This window comes from Corapipo altera, unplaced genomic scaffold, assembly GCF_003945725.1.
Source record: "Corapipo altera isolate COAL_440 unplaced genomic scaffold, ASM394572v1 24b, whole genome shotgun sequence".
Lineage (NCBI taxonomy): Eukaryota > Metazoa > Chordata > Aves > Passeriformes > Pipridae > Corapipo > Corapipo altera.
Window position 1 is genome coordinate 11921978 of NW_020884888.1, and position 17590 is coordinate 11939567.

Sequence of the window (17590 nt, forward strand, 5' to 3'; positions counted from 1 at the left end):
CAGTTCCCCTATAGACCCTCCCAGTATCATCCCAGTCCCTCCCAGTTTCCCCATAGACCCTCCCAGTTCTCCTATAGGCCCTCCCAGTCCCTCCCAGTTCCCCCATAGACCCTCCCAGTTTCCTCCCAGTCCCTCCCAGTTCCCACATTGACCCAGTTCTTTCCCAGTCCCTTACAGTTGGCCCCAGTCCCCCTATAGCCCCCTCCCAGACCCTCACAGTACTCCCGGTGCCCCCTGCCCCACCTGCCCCTGGATCTGCAGGCACTGGCTGGGGGATCCCCCTTATATCCCCCCTCCCCCCCCAGCTGCGTCACTGGGAAGGGGGGAGGGCGGGCATGGACAGACAGGTGACCTCAAGGCCACCCTACTGCCCCATGGGGACACTGTGACCCCTCTGGATCTACAGGGCACTCCCCACTTCCATAGGGGCCTCCCTCTGCTTTGTCATCCTACAGGACCCTCACTGCCCCAAAGGGTCCAGTGACCCCTTTGAACCTATAGAGCTCCTCCAACCCCACAGAAGCCCCCACATATCTCACCCCCACATATCTCATCCCCACAGTTCCCCCTTACCTCACAGGACACACTTTCAGCTCCATAGGTCTCCCCCAGTCCCACAGGACACCCCTTTAGCACTATAAGAAATCCATAGGGTTCTCCTCAGGGTTCCCATATTTCTCTCCATTTGGCCCCTGTAATTCCCCCCAGCCTCATAGGGCTCACTCTCAGTCCTATTGGACATCCCCGCCCCCAGTCCCATGGTCCTATAGGACCCACTCCCAGCCCCATAGGACCTCTATATGTTCCCCTATAGAATCCTTATAGCTTCCCCCACAACACCCACTTCCAGCCCCACAGAATCACCACAGGGCTTCCCCAAACCCATAGGACACCCCCCTCTCAGCCCTGTAGGGGCCCCCCCCTCCCCCCCCCCCCCGTGGTTTATTATGGGATGAATGAGGCAAACCAAAAGGCTTGCCCAGATGCCTGAGTCCCCCCTGGGTGGAGGAGGGGACAGACAGACAAAGGACAGGTGTGACCCCCCTTCCCCCTCGAGGGAACTCAAGAATCTGGGCCCCTCCTCCCATCCCTTTGTTCCCTCCCCCTCCCCCCACAATGGGATATTTTTGGGACATACCCCCCCAGCCCCTGACATCTGATCAGTTTGTGACGCCAATGGGGCTGTGGGGCACCTTCACCTCATAACCATATATGGGGCTGGCCCTATAGGTCCCCATTCCCCCCCCTCGACCCCCATAACTCACCTAAGAATAGCTAGGGGGACCCAGGCATCCAGGCCCCATAAATGCCATTAGACCCCATATAGGGGACTCAGATGTCTGAATTTCCCCTAATTTTCCCAATTTCCCCCCAAAGTTTCTTGATTTTTCCCCAGATTTCCTTGTTTTCCTTTGATTTTCCTAAATGTCCCCCAATCTGCCACAAATTTCCTTGATTTCTCCTTGTTTTCCCCAAATTTTCATCAATTTGCCATGAATTTCCTTGGTGTCCCCTGAGGTTTCTCCAAATTTCCTCATTTTTCCTGCAATTTGCCCCAAATTTCCTTGTCTTCCCCCTGATTTTCCTAAATTTCCTGTTTCCCCCTGATTTCCTCAAATTTACACCAAATTTGTTTAACCCAACTTCCCTCTAATTTCCCCCATTTTGCTAACTTTCCCTGAATTTCCCCTAATTTCTTCTAATTATCCCCAGATTTCCCCAAATTTTTCTTACTCTGCCCTTTTTTCACCTAAATTTCCCCTTATTCTCCCTCAGTTTGCCCCAGCTTCCCTAATTTTTCCATTATTTCCCCTACACTTCCCTAAATTTTTATACATTTTCTGATTCCCCTAAAGTATCTTATTTCCCCAAATTTGCCCCAATTCACTCTAATTTTCCCCAAAATCCCCAGTTTCTCCTAATTTTCCCTGAATAGGTTTCTAAGTCCCCCTAACTGAAATTTATTTCCCCAATTTACCCAGTTTTTCGTCTTTTTCCCATCATTTGTACTACTTTACCCAAATTTCCTCTTATTCCAACAATAATTTGCCCCAATATCCCTTAATTTTCCCCAATTTTCCTGATTTTTCCCTTTATTTCCTCTATTTCACCCTAATTCCCCCTGATTTTCCCCAGTATTTCCACAAATTTTCTTATTTTCTCCAAATTTTTCATAATTCACTCCAATTCTTTATTGGATGGGGGGAAAACATGGTGACAAGGATGAGAAAAAGGCTGAGTTACTTCATGCCTCCTTGGCCTCAGTCTTAATAGTAAGACCAGTTGTTCCTGGGATACCCAGGACTGCTAGCTGGAAGATAAGGGTGGGAAGCAGAACAAAGTCCCCATAACCCAAGGGCTGTGCCGCCCAGACACTTTGCTCCCAGATATTTCCTTCCCTGGAATGTGCTCCTGGTCCCGCAGAAGCTCCTCAATCTCCTGGGACAGGCAAGGTCAGCCACTGCTTCTCCCTTGGCTGAAGAGCACTTGAGCTTGGTTTTGACTGAGGGAGCTGGAACTTCCCTTGACTTTACTTTTGACAATTGGGCTTTTCGTGTCTCTTCAGACAAAACCTCTCTGGGCTTCCAACCCCCTCTCGCCCCCACCCACTCTGTAATGACCGAGCTTCCTTTCCTGGTGCTTCTCTTTGGTGCCAAGAGCACTCTCATCTCTTCCCTTTGACTATTTGTGTTCCTGACCATCATACCAAGCTGTTTCTGTGCTGCCCCATCTGCCATCCTGCCTTCCATACGTGCTTCCCTCCAAGTGCTGCCAGCTGCCATCAGAGCCACCTCCCACCCACCCCAGACATGCTCCCCTGCCTGTTTGCATCCCAGGCACAATAGGCTCACACTCAGTCTGGGGAAAATAAATAGGATTTATTGCCAGATAAAACTGACCTGACCCCTTCCCCCCTTCTTTGGCAGGATCCTTATGGGACCTGACTCGATACAGGCAGGAACCATGGCTCAGGTTCCACAATGGCCCAGCACCTGCAGCCTGAGGTAGTTCCGGAACCTAGAGGCCTCCTTCTGAAACAAGAAGATGAGATGAATGGCTTTTTCCTCTCTGCCATGAGGCTCCTGACAGAGCAGTGCTGCAGAGACCAGATCTGCAGTAACAGGTGTAAATACAGACTGCTGAGACAGTTCTTTCTTTGCAGTACACCCTTGAGGAGGGCCCAAGACCTGGACGGAGAGAAAGGTATGACTAAGGCAACTCTAATTCCTGCCACAGTACTCTCTTCCCATACCAGGAAGTGTGAGACAACAGGAAAAGGAAGTTTGGCCATACACAGGGCCTATTCTAGCAGCACCAGCCTTTTGGATGGCTGTGACAGGGAACTAGAGGACAATACACGATCAAGGGAGGAGAGAAATCTCTGTGTCAAGCCTTCTGCAGTGTGCCCTTCCTTACACCTCCAGTAAAGCCTGGGACCTCAGCTTCCTGGAGGGCACACTTGGCAATGGCCTTTATGCTGCCATCATGGATGGAGTCCTATACTTCACTCTCCAAAGAAGGGGCAATGGATTTTATTGATACAAGAATGAGTTAACAAAGTTCAATGGCAAGTCTGACAGTGACTTAACAAAAAAATACTCAGTACACTTGAGTGTTTACTGCAGAGAGGACAGACAAAATTTCTTTGACCTTGAGGAGTCCCCTTTAGAGCTGTCCCTACTCAAGGGAAGATCCTGGCATGCAGCCCACCACTGTGCAGGAGAGCTCAACAGGCTGCCCACTATTTATGGAATAGGATGAGTCATGGTCATATCTGCACACCGACTACAGATGTTTTTTCTTCCAGCCTTGGTGCAGTCAGACCTGGAACGGCACTGTGGTTAGGGCGGTGTGTTGTTCAGATTGGCCACTGGCCATGGTGTTGTTCTCTATCTCCCTTGAATCCACTTTGGGTGGATACAGCCATCACCACCAGACGTGTCCATGACAACCAACTGCCATTTGTGTCACTGGTTTACTCCCCCTTCTCACTGGGAGATAAAGGTCAGGTTGTGGCAGGGGGAGCACGCCTCACAGCTCCATCACTGGTGACAAGACTCTTCCTGGAGCTGACGCAGGGTCAGAGCTTCACTCAGTGCTTCTCTTAACTTGTTTTCTGCAGGCCAAGAAAAAAGTGAGCAACAGAGAGACAGACTGGGTGCCCAGAGACATGGGAATGGGCATGAGGCAAGCAGCAGGAGGCAGTTCCTATAGAAAACAGCAATGGAAACCATAGGTGCATAGTTTTTTCTTTTAAAAGCAATCTCGAGACAGCCAACAGGTGCACAGCATGCTGATGGTGTGCACGTCTACCCAGTCTAATCTCAGTTCCTGCTGCACGTGTAGCTCGGAAGAGACAGGGAAGGCTGCATGCTACAAAGAGCAAGGGAAAGGGATGCTGTTGCCAAGTATTTCCTCTGAACGACAGCGCCCTCCTCTGCTTTGCTGCTTGTTCCCTGCCCTGAACACTGGTCCTACTGAATGCTCTGGCCCACTCTCACCTGTTGCACCAACCCTGAGCTCTTCAGTCCTTGGCATTTTCCAAAACCCCCTCCCTGTCCACTTGGGCCTGAAGCAGTTCTGCTCACAGAAAAATTTCTGAAATGGCAGCATGCTGAAGGCTGGGGCAGCAGGACTCTACTGCTGATCAAAACAAAAGGACTCAAGTCTTCACGCCAAGCCAGTGCTTTTCTAAAACCTTTGTAGGCCCAGTTCTGCCTCATCACTGCTCTCTGCCAGCTGCGCAACACCACGGGCTGTGGAGACACTGGTGCTGGGTCCAGCTCACCTTCACCTGAATGTTTAGGGTGGCCACTGTACCCAGCCCTGGCCACAGGCTGTGAATGAGTGGCACTGTGTGCTCTGGAGTTATGCTGGCAGAACCAGCCTTGACCTGAAGAAACCCCAACATCCCCTGCTGTTGGAGGGGTTGAACACAGGAGGATACACAGGCCCAGCACACTGCTGCTGTCCTCTGGAGGTTTTCTCCACCAAGTTGTCCCACATGGTAAACACCTGTCAGACACACGCCAAGGCTCTCATTATGCTTGGAACTCAAGACAGGGTCAGGCCTCAGGGTGCCCACTTCCCTTTCTGTAGTCAGGGTGGTGCTACAGATGCTGCAGAAGATGGACATTCCTCTCCCTGCAACATGCTCCTGGTCCTGCAGAAGCTCCTCAACTCCCTGGGGCAGGTGAGGTTGGCCATTGCTTCTCCTTCAGCTCCAGAGAACTCGCTTAGCCGTCCTGGGGAGGATAAGTCCCCCCTTTGTTGCCCCACACCCACTTTGAGGCAGGGAACACTGGAATACCCCTGCCAGCAGCTTTCTGCTCTTGGCTGGGCTCCTCTGGCCACAGCAGAGGAAGGGGACCAAGGCAGAAAAGATCCCTGGGGATCTCCTAAAGCGCCACCCCCAGGTGTGAGCTGAAACATCGAAAGAGAAAAGGCTGACAAACAGCACCAGGGTCTCTGTCTTCACAGCCTTTGTTTTCCTACAGCACAGCAAGGAGGAAAAGGATGTTGAAGCTGGCCATACCCGTGCAGTTCAGCAGCAGATTCAAGAGCAGCAGCCAGGACTGCATGTCTTGAACACGGCATTCCTGGCTAGAGGATCAGCTTGGTCCTGCACAAGCTTGAGTTGGTTGTAGAGTTTTCGCCAAGTGCACCAGGGTTCACCTGGAAGGGCAGCATTTGGCACCATTTTGTTAGGCACAAAGGGCTCTGGCTCCAGAGCCAGATAAGGAGCTGCAACAAAAGCTGTGGCCAGACCTCACATCTGTGGGTGTGGAGAGGAATTCTTTGGAAGTGGAAGGGACATAATGAATGCCCATTCCTCCTATCCACCGTCTCATTGGTACTTGTGCTAATGTTGTTCTTTACTCCATCTCAAGAGAAGATTCAGCCTGTGCCCATACAGTTCAACAGCCAGCAAGCCACAGAGATTGTGTGTCTCCCCTCCAGAAGCATTTCTTTACCCCACTGAATTTTGCCAATGACACCAAACTGAGTGGGGAAGTGGACCCTTTGGAAAGGAGATGCCCTGGAGGAACACCTGGGTAGGCTGGAAAAATGGGCTACGAAGAACCTTACGAAGCTTAACAAGGACAAGTGTAAGGTCTTGCATCTGGGAAAACATAATCCAGAAGTGCAACACAGGCTAGAATCTACCTGAACAGGGAGCAGCTCTGTGGAAAGAAATCTGGGGTTCCTGGTGGACAAGCAGCTCAGAGTGAATAGTGTGCTGCTGCAGCAGAGAAAGCCAGCAGGATGCTGGATTACATCAAGAAGGACATCACCAGCAGAGACAGTCATTATCCCATTCTGTTCAGCACTCATCAGGCCACATCTGTGGAATACTGTGTTCAATTCTGGTCCCCAATATGCAAAAATGGGTTGGAGAGAGTCTGGAGAAGGGCCACAAAGATGACCCAAGGACTGGGAAGCCTGATATATGAGGAAAGTCTGAGAGAAGTGTGTGAGAGAAGCCTTGCGAAAAAAAAGCTTAGAGGACACTTTATCATCATGTTCTAGTATCTAAAGGATGGCCACAAAGAAGATGAAGATTCTGTTTTTACAAGGAATCACATGGAAAAGATGAGGGATAATGGGTGCCAGTTACTCCTGGGGAGATTCTGGTTCACTCCAAGAGGAACGTTTTTCCCAGTGAGAACAATTGGAATCATCTCTCTAGGAAAGTGGTGGATTCTCCAACATTGGACACTTTTAAGATGGTCAGGGTGCCTGGGCCCTCTTGTCTATACTGTGCTTTTACCAAGAAAGGTTGGACCAGATGATTCTTGAGGTCCCTTCCAGCCTGATATTCTCTGGTTGTATGATTCTATGATATGTACCAGAAGCAGATAGGGACCTATTTGCTTCCACCTGGCAGGTACTCCACTATATACATTTACTCCCTTAGTGCTCATTTTAATCAACCTGACCATCGCTGTATTGTCTAAAGAACTGGAGACATTTCCATTGCCACACGAGGTCACTGTTGGGCAGTATATGTGTGCATGTGGCAGTGATAAGCACTATCATTTCACTTTTGAAAAGCTGTTACCAGCTTAGCTTGCAAAGGACTGGCAGTGACTGAACCTTTGACCCAGGGAAGGAACATAAAATGACACTGCCAATACCTGTTCTTAAAGCTATGCTTGCAGGTAAACCAGTACCTTTGGATGTGGCATGTAAGACCCCTGTAGAGAGGTCAGGACTGTATGTCTATCATTGTGAAACTATAGCTGGCTTAGCTAAGGAGAGTAAAGTTACTGAAAATGTGGTGCATATAGGAATGCCCATGGAATACATGGAACCTCCTCTCACTTCTGTCCAGGATGTCCCTGAATTCCACTCCAGTCACCCAGATGATGTCTGGTTTACTGAAAGGAGCTAAACATAGTGTGAATGGTAAGGAATGGCTGCTGCTGTATTTAGAGCTGAAGAATCTGTAGTAACTGAGCAAATAAAAGGTGTGGGTTTTTTCAATTAGCAGAGCTCTATGCCCTAGTATTAAGTCTCAGAAATGGTGAACAGGCCATATACACTGATTCCTATGCTGTATGGGCTAGTACTACACAATGGTCAGGAAATTGGGTAAACTATCCTCATATCTCAATATATAGGGAAACAAATATTGGCAGCAAATATAAGGTATTGCCAGCTGTGATCCTATTACTACAGGTCATATAGCAGCCCACCAGAAAATGATGGTGTTCATGTAACCATTCAGCGCTCAAGGCGTTTCTTCTGCACTAGTATGCCAGAAGATGAGAGTGTCTGATTACTAAGGAATAAGCAGTTCATATAGTGACAACTAGTAAATTTGATGTTGAAAATAAGGTTTCTATTGTCCAAGGTCAGCAACAAGCAAACCTTAAGGAAGGAAGAGTCCTTTGGAAATATTTGGCAAGTAGACTGTGTCATACTCAAGCACGTACCTCCGTGGGGTGGAAAGTTATTACAATCACAACTGAAGTAGTGGGCAGTTTGGATAATGTTTACCTCGCGTGGGCTGCATCCACAGTCAATGTCACAACAGGTACAATCAGGTAACAGGGTACATTTTTAAAATAAGTTAGTTGCAGGAATGGTATCTTGTCCATGGAGTTAAGTGGACTTTGCAGTGACTCCAAATTATGGTATAGGAGAAAATGAAGCACACTGCTTAAAAAAATCAAGTGGCACAATGGTGGCACTAATTGTCGAAGTGGCCATGCAATTCTTAAAATCCTGACAGACAGCAACTGGTAGCCCACTGTTTAAAAGTTTTGAACAATCTTCTGTACTGAACCAGCACCAGCAGGATGCTTTGAACACCTCAGTGTGGCATCCAGGGATCAGGTGAGAATTCAACATCCATCAGCTGGGAAACTCTGGGTTACTTTGCAGTGCTTTTGAGAGAATGGAACACAGGAAACAGCAGATACTATGGGAGTGAAATTTATCATTATGGAGGCTTGGATACAGTCAAAAATAAGTTTTCTTACTCACTCCATAGGAACCACTGACATCCTGGACAAATGAGTGAAAGATACCACTTGACACACATGCTATGGAAAGTGTCCCTCTAGCAGGTAGACCAAATATTCCCTTGACCTTCGTTAAGATTCCCTGTGGTAAGGTTTTGTCATCAGAGAGAATGCTGAAATGTATAAAGTCAGGATGCTTTATACATCAAACAACCCTGACCCTTGCATTGGGAATTCTAGGATACTGTTTGATAAATGATACACTATGTGAAAATCAAGTGCATCTCTGGATGATGGTAAACTCTTCCATGACTCGGGGATATAATAAATGGAAAGGATGCAACTATTGACACCTTGATAATTAGCCTAAACTCTTGGACAAAACTCCAGAAGATTTTCAAGGAAATGTATGCTGGTGTTAAAAAATTGGTTTTAAATACCAGCAGTACCATTGCTGGTGTTACCATGCAAACCTTTATTATAAATGAATATGAACTGCAAGCCCATTGGATCCACAGTGGGAATCCTGCGATGTTCAGGAGGCAGTTATTTGGATTGGTGCAAGTATCATAAACTCCATTCATGAAAAGTTAAGGATAGCAAGCAAAAGTAGTCTGTTGGGTGGATCTGTTTATCACTGCACTATAAATAGGGAAAGCAAAAAGGAACTCATTTACCAATACAACCCACCCTCTATTATTGTAGCTAATATGGCTGCTAGTTCAAGGGACCAAATGCATGGATAACAAAGGTAACCTAATCATGGATGTAGAATGAGTAAACTACAAACAGTACTGCCCTGAACATTTAGTAATTCAAGGCCTTTGTATGAGTGATACGATTTCAGGTGCCTGCTATTTAGGCTAACTGTGTGGTAACGGTATAGTTGTACTTCAGTGAAAATTGGGTTGTATATGTATTTGGTTTGATCTGTGATGTTCTCTGTAATGACAAAATAACTTCAGAGAAGCTAAAAATCTAATTAATTTTTTTGCTGATGGAATATTGGCTTAAAACTTGGACAGGACCCTTAGGACCATTATGGGACACAGTTCATTTTCAAACTGAAGAAGCAGAAATTTTAATCAACAAGTATAAGAAAGCAATTTCTTATCAAAAGCAGATGACTTTTGCTATCGGGCATGATACTGACCAGACTGTCAAGATTGTAACAGGAATTGAACAAACTGCTAGACGTTTTTGTGGATTATGCACCATCTGCAACTGGCATATTGCATCTTAGGTTGCAACTAAGGATCGTTGTATTGTTTTTCTATATTTTATTTGTTTTCTATTAACATGTTTATACATCCAGATCTAGTGCTAACATCGCCACGCTGAAAGCATGTTGCCTAATAATAAACTGTGATGCTAAACTTTCCCATGGAAGCGCTCAAACCTTTCCTCTACCTTCAATCACAGTGAGGCAGGAAGAGTAACAGTACCTCCCTGCACTGTGGGACTTACTAGACTTGTAGCCTATACCAACTGGTGGAGTGTGGGTGACCACTTGACTCCTGCCCAGGTTTTGGCCTATGAAACAGCTCACACTAAATCCTGTTCAGTGGTAGCAGAACAATTAAGCTAAAGTGAGAGCAGCATGTACACTGGCTGAGAGAGTGAATTTGTGAGTTACTGCCTTTGTCAGCTAATGAATTTGTGAATTAATGAAGGTACGAATTAGGGAGTTATCAACTAGACCAGTCTGCTGAGAGAGGATTGAGTCCTTGCTTGATTTTTACCTAATGAGGTAATGAAATACAGACTAGTACACAGAGTGCATTGTCCTTTAAATTTGAGAGATCCAAATGAACTGTGGCATGCATGTCATCCAGAATCTGCTACGTGACATTGCTGGCACTCCACTGGCTGTTTGTTCCTTTAGCAAGGGATAGGTTTTCATTCAATTGCTTTCTGACCTTGAAGTATTGCATAGCTATAATAGGACAGAAGTATTTACAGGGAGCTGATACTTGAAATAGTACTGTGAAAATTGTCATTGTACATTGACAGCAAAAGAAAACTTATTTCTAGTTTTGTCAAGCTCTGATGACAAGCTATGGCTTGTTTTCTCCTCTCTGTACTCCCATAAAATTAAAGATAATAATTTATTGATGCAGGAAGAAAAGATGAGAGGAATGGAAGAGCTTTGCATTTCTTAACTTCATTTCCTATTTTTGTTCTGGGTGGCTCACTGAGGTATCAGCTTTCACTGAACAAAAAAATTCTTTCCTCTGAGAGACTGGAGTCATGCCATCATACTGCTTCTTGCTTGACAAGAGTATATTAACTTAAATGGTTTGTTTCATCTTCTCCTTATGGTGCCTTTGTATTAACACCAAGTGATGATTAAGAAAGGCCTCTTTTCTATTTTATGCCAGCTTTAAAAGTCATGATCACAGACATATTGTATGGTAATAAGGTATATAATTTCTACACTTTTTTTTCCATACCAAAAGAATGAGTTAGTCATATGCTAACCAGCATACTTCATCTCAATAGAAACACTGCAGAAAAGCAAACTCTTCATTTCCCATAAGTGTATATCTTTTTTTCTGCAATAACCTAAGCCATTCATAATTAACGTTTCTCTTTTTTAAAAAATGGGGTTTTTCTTACAGTTAGGTGAATGAAAGCATGTCAGTTTTCTGTGTAGAATAATTTTTCTGAGAGAAATTATATAACTTATCACCTTATTTGCAACAAGCATTTTCTTTTCTTAGAGTTAATTCTACAGTATCATTGGGGTTTGTGCCAGGACGTGATTGCTCCTGAGCCAGTTTTTCTTCCTATTGTTCATTGCTGGAGTAAACAGTACAGCCATACTGGACACAGCTGGGAGGGAGCTCTGGATTGGTACCTCTGCAACAGCCCTTATGGCTGTTCTGATGTGAATAATCTAAACCATATGAAAGAGTGACCTTGGAACCTATTAACTGGCATTACTAGAAGTGTTCAAGGCCAGGTTGGAGCGGTCTTTGAGCAATCTGGTCTAGTGGAAGGTACCCTGCCCCGGTATTGGGGTCAGAACTAGAGGTCCCTTCAAGCCAAGCCATTCTATGGTTCTGTGATTCTATGATTCGACTTTGGTCTACCTTCTGTGTTAACTGTAACTGACATTAACTCTTTACTAATGTTACAGTATTTCCCTTCCTACTGCTTGGAAATTGTCACTGGAAATTTCCCATTCTCCACAAAAGGAAGGCCACAGCATTTCAGCATGCTGCCTCTGATGTAGCCCTTCAGAATGATGCCAAGAGGCCTGCCATGCTCTCATACCATCCCTGAGAGTCATGCCGATCTCATTACCTGCATTATGGTGAAAAAATTACACACCTGGGGCAAGTGAAGCAGCAATGTCATTATTTCCAGTGTCTTCTCATGCAAGAAATGGTTGACAGCTCAAAAGGAGCCACCTACAGACTTGAGGAAACAGCCGCCCTCATTGCCATTGATGGTGAGGTGTCTAGGGCTGTGTGATTGTGCATGAGTTCAGTTCTGCTCTTAAAGGGAGCCTCATAGTTACAGAATGTTAGTCTATCAAACATGTAAAAAATTGGTGAAGTTTTGCCGCGGTCCGAAGGGGGGATGGCACCGTGGCACAGCACGGTCCGGGACACAAGGGAGGGTGCAAGTGGAATCCTTTATTCATGCATGCATGTGGTCTTTTATCAGCTTGGGAGGGGAAAGGGCCAGAACATAGGGCGGAGCATGAGACAGACAAGTGGGGCAACAAACCAGGACAGGGACATGGGCAAAAGGGGGAGGAGTGGGGGAAGCAGGGAGCAGACAACCTCATGGCAAGCCTGGGCATGTCCAGGGTGTGCACTGCGTAGTGTGAATACAATGAAACCACATAATAACAGTAAAGTCCATATAATAACTGTAAGGTCCATATAATAAAATCCTGTCAATTGCTGTATGTTTTTCTCCACGTCTGGAACTGTTCCCATCACAAAGTTTCACTTGGCAAAGTGCCCCAGTCGGGGGTGACTTGTCTGGGGGAGCAACCTCCACCATAGCTTTGCCTGTCATAGATTTTGTGACCAGGACACATCAGGGGCAGAAGACTCCAAAGTAAGACGCAGCAGCACAGCACTCCACACCAGCTCTCCTTCCTTGCTCAGGTACAGCCACCCCCATTTCAGATACATCCCTCCCCATGTGAACCCTGTGTACATGCTGAGTGTGGTCCCACCATAGTATGTTGCTGTTCCAGGAACACTGAGGTCAATAGGGAGGGGAAGAAGAAATCTGGCTGGTGCACAGGACTTTCAAGGCCTGATAAGGAGGGAAAAGGTGACTGATACTTGACAATCTCGATCACAGAGGATGGCTCTTGGTTCTATAAAAATGTGTTAGTTATGCCAACCACACTACAGGGGGTGCTGGTCACAAAATTTTATGCTACTTTTGAAAAAAGGTTTGGAAAGAATTAAGCCCCACATCAGAAGTACCTCTCACATTGCAAAATGTGACCACATATCTGACCACGTTGTGGTCAGACACTTTCTTCAGATCATCCTGGACAAGTCAGAAATGCTGACAGGGCAGGAGGACTGTGTCTTCATTCAAAGTCTTTTAATAGACTATAAACACATTACCTTCACAGAGGCAAGATTCCCCCCTCCAACAGCCCTTTGAAAGAGAAATGAAGGATAGCATAGGACAGCAGCCTGGTCAGGACAGGATGAACAACAACAATCTGTACTAAGAAGTGCAAAAGAAATGGAAAACACAGAAAAAAGGTGACCTGTTCCATTCATCACCCCAGGTAGTATTTTCCCTATATTGTAAACTGAAACTATAGTCAAGGAGTAGGAAAAGTGGGGAAGAAGGGATAATTCTCACACTGGTGGCAACCGTTTTCCATGAGAACCCACCATAACAATGTTATTAGGTTTTACAGACACAAGGCCATGCCCACAGCAGCACTAGAGCGACAGCACGAGGGTGACAGCATGAAAGTGGCAGCATGAGGAATGCAAGGGGAAGTGTTACCTGAGCAGCTGAGCAAAGGGTTACGCAGTTCTGAATGTCAAAAGGCCACCAACTTGCAGATAGAAGTCATAGCAATACAACTTGTTCAGGTGTTGGCAGCCTGTGGTGGAACACCTACAGGCTGTGTCACAGGTTTTTTTCTCCAAAGGCACACCTGGGCATGAGGAAGATCACACTGAACAGTATTGATGATCAGAGATTAGGCAATGCTCAGCTGTGATGGCCCAGAGTGGGAGGACTGAACAGTTGGGACCCCTCCACCGTGACCACATTTTTGAAGACAATTTTGTTGAGTAGTGTGGATGTTGAAATTAAGCTAACACAGAGCAGAGGCAGCTTTTGCTGGGTGAGCTCCCTGGCAGCAGCTGCTTGTAAGCACTTTGTTATCTGTAAAGAAGTTGCAGATGGTACCTGGAACACTACAGTGCTTGTCAGTATTCAGATTATACCTCAACTACACTTTTTGTGACCCAAAATTAATTGCATTCTGCTTCTTTTTTTTTTTTTTTAAATGAAGGTACTCCATCACTCCTTTGTTTCAGCTGCTACAGATTTTCATTTGTACAAATGAAATCATCGGGAAAAAGTCTACTGCTCTTTGGTTAAAAGATTCAAGCACAAAAGTTTCAGCTGACATAGCAAAATTATCAGGTATAAGAATATATTTATTTTTGGTTTGAGTAAGAGCAAGAACTCAGCTTTCTCTTCAGCTTTAAAACCTATGCCTTCTGTTCAATACACACAGTTTCTGTATATTAACATTTTCCTATTTTTTCTGTCTATATAAATTACTCTAGTAAAAAATAAACTACCTTCTCTTAGTTGTCTGGAACTGTTGAGTTTTTCGACCAACACCCAACTAACAAATTGCCCGGGAATTGTGTTTGGGTTGCATTTATAAAACACATACGGTCTTTAGTTGCCAACTCTAAAAGCTTGGGGGAAATGGACATAAATCCAAAATTTCTCAAAATTATCTCAAAGTAAGGTAGGAATTAGGAAGACTATAAAGCTTTCTTGAAGCTACTGTTGCCCACTCTTTTTTTGGTGAAACTGAGCCTGCCCACACCAGAAGATCTGGATCATGGGATTCTATCCAGGAAACACATTTATAAAAGCTTTAATGATAACTACTGTCAGAGTTCTGAAATATTTGTAATGAATCATTCAGTGCTACATATTGGCCTCCTCTTCTCTCACTGAGTCATAATTTTCAGTAGGAGTAAGCATGGAGAAAAATTAAATTTTATGAGCTCCTTTCTCCTTTCTCTGATGACTGGTCTACTGAACATGAGAACTAATTAAAGGGCTGCTAACAGGAACTGAATTTGGCTATAAGAAAAGGGTAACTATCATCAGCTCCAGTGGTAATTGCAATAATGAGAACAGAGAGGAAAGGCCCTCAGTGCCAAATACAATATAAGGATAAATCTCAAGTGTCAGGGTTCAAAATTACAGATGAGAAAACATCTGCTCAGTTGCTAACTGAACTTGAAAACATTTGAAATTCACTAGTCATTTCCCAGAGACACTTGTAAGTTCTATATATGCTACAACTGAAGTTCTGCATGTGCTAAAATATATCTTTCCTGAACTGGGATGTTGAAACTGGACATAACAGAAGTGAAGTCCCAAGCTATGCCCAGGTTTCCCTTGGACAGAGATGTCAGTGCCCATCTCTCTCTTATGAAGCTGTGGCTTGCAAACTCATTTGGTCTGTTGAGGGTTCACTTTGTCCATAAAAGTAGCTACATATAGATTACCCTGTGTAATCTTTAAAGCAACCAGGAGGGCCAACCATGTCCTGGGGGGCATCAGGCAAAGCATCGCTAGCTGGTTGAGGGATGGGATTGTCCTGCTCTGCTCTTCACTGGTGTGGCCTCACCTTGAATATTGTGTGCAGTTTTGGACACCATAATATAAGAAAGATATTAAGCTATAAGAGACAATCTAAAAGAGGTCAATGAAGATGGTGAAAGGCCTTGAGGGGAAGCTGTATGAGGAATGGCTGAGGTCACTTGATCTGTTCAGCCTGGAGAAGAGGAAACTGAGGGGAGGCCTTCTTGTAGTCCTCAGCATCCTCACAAGGAGAAGCAGAGGGTCAGGTACTGATCTCTTCACTCCCATGACCAGTGACAGGACCCAAGGGAATGGCACGAAGCTGAGTCAGGGGAGGTTAGGTTAAATTACAGGAAAAGGTTTTTCACCCAGAGGGTGGTTGGGCACTGGAACAGGCTCCCCAGGGAAGTGGTCACATCACTAAATCTGAGTTCAAAAAGCATTTGGACAACACTGTTAGGCACATAGTGTGATTCTTGGGGTGTCCTGTGCAAGGCCAGGAGTTGAACTCGACGATCTTGATGGGTCACTTCCAACTCAGCATATTCTATGAGTCTATGATTCTACCAGACAATAATGCCAAATTCATGGAGACAAGAGGACAACAAGTAAGAATAGCACTGAATCTGCGGATCTCTAAGATAATTTTATTTCTGCTTTAGCAGAGATCAGAATTGAGAAATCCCACTAATGGGCAAATGATCCTGGGAGGAAGTTGCAGGCCTTCAGCCTTGCTTGTTTCAGACTCACTGAATCAATGCTCTAACTACAGCTACGGAAGAGGTGTGCAGCAGCAGTGCTGGAATTTTCAGTAAACCCTCTGGGAAAAAAAATGGGGAAAAAAATGCATTGCTCTTCTGCAACCAGTCAGGTGCCTTATTCTATTCATGGAGAAAGATAAGTTGTTCATTCTATCATTAACTTCAGTTTCCTGGTCAATGTGCTTTATTTGGGGCTATTTTGTGAAGTGTCTAATTGCCGTCATGCAATGCACAGTAATTACACGTATGCAAGTTTGGCAGTTTATATTCCTAGGGAGGTTTATTGCATCTAAATCCAAACTCCTATAGCCATAGTCTCATTTTGTTGCCTTTTTGTAACCTTCAGAGTACGGAATGCATCATTTAGTAACGTTAAAGATCTGAGTATACAGCATCCCTGTATTATCTTCAAAATGTTTGTGTACTCTCAGGCAAACAAGAAGGGGAAATAAAACACATTGTAAAATGTCCAACTGCTTCCAAAATAGCATCCTGTAAGAGCTGGTAAAAAAAAAGGAGAACAAAAAGATACCAGTAAATTCTCTGCGGTGACTCACAACTGGGAAAGTTTTTAGAAATTCTTCAGATCCTGCTTTTCTTTTATCATGTTCAAGTAAAATATTTTCAATAAAATGATTGCACTGAATCCAAAAAATGAAAATCTGCACTATACCTTTTCCACACAGCCCTGGAGCCTTGATTAAGGACAGTCTCTGATACATCAGCATAGTTTAGATCCATGGATGGGAGCTAAGGAAATGGCTGTGTTGAGATGTTGAGTAAACATGCGTGTTCTGTTGCTCATATTTAGGCAGTGCTGTTCCTGCTTTGGCTTGAAGGAATAAGCATGATATATATGGCAAAGTCTGAAAGATTGAACCTCAGACTTATGAAATTGTCATTCATCTGTAGTACTGTACAAGTGTTTTACAATAAACTAGAATTGTATTGAAAGACCAACTCCTGTGCAAAGTACTGATTGGGTTACATCAGCTGCATCTGTCAAAAACAGATACACACTTGGAACAGGTTGCTCAAAGGGGATGTGGAATTTCCAATTTTGAAAATATTCAAAACATAACTGGAGAAGATCCTGAGCAACTTGATCTAAGCTGACCCAACTTGGGGAGGCTAGCAGTGGAGAAATAGATGACCTCCAGACATCCCTTCCAAGAATTATTGTTTTATGAACTTCTCGACCAGCATAACAATCTGGTGGAACAAGAGAAGAATAGGCAAGAGATTTTGCACCAGTGAGAACAAAGTGATGGTTCTGAGCTCCTTCTAGGTCATTTTAAGCTATCTTAAGATAATACTCCTGGATGGTAACTAGTTTCTATCAAGGCAGCTGGGTGGGCAGGAGCAAGACCTGAGGTCTGTCTTCTCCTGCTGGTGTTGATGCATTATATCTGCAAAACTTTGAGCATCACATCAGAATGATTCCACTCATATAAGTGGTGAAACCAGACATTTGGAGGGTACATCTGAAATTCATCTTACCCCAAGCCCTGCTGTGAG

At 44.9% G+C, this 17590-nt stretch overlaps 1 protein-coding gene across 1 annotated transcript in view; it reads right to left on the bottom strand.

The window, feature by feature from the left end:
• The window catches only part of LOC113947369 (myosin-7-like), a gene marked incomplete at its 3' end in the record, with an annotated part of 22036 nt that extends 4727 nt beyond the window's left edge, over window positions 1-17309 (bottom strand). The window contains exon 1 of the mRNA XM_027643861.1: window positions 16746-17309. Coding sequence (XP_027499662.1) covers window positions 16746-16800 — 55 coding nt within the window. The remainder of the gene's footprint in view (window positions 1-16745) is intronic.
• Between the last annotated feature and the right edge of the window lie 281 nt (window positions 17310-17590).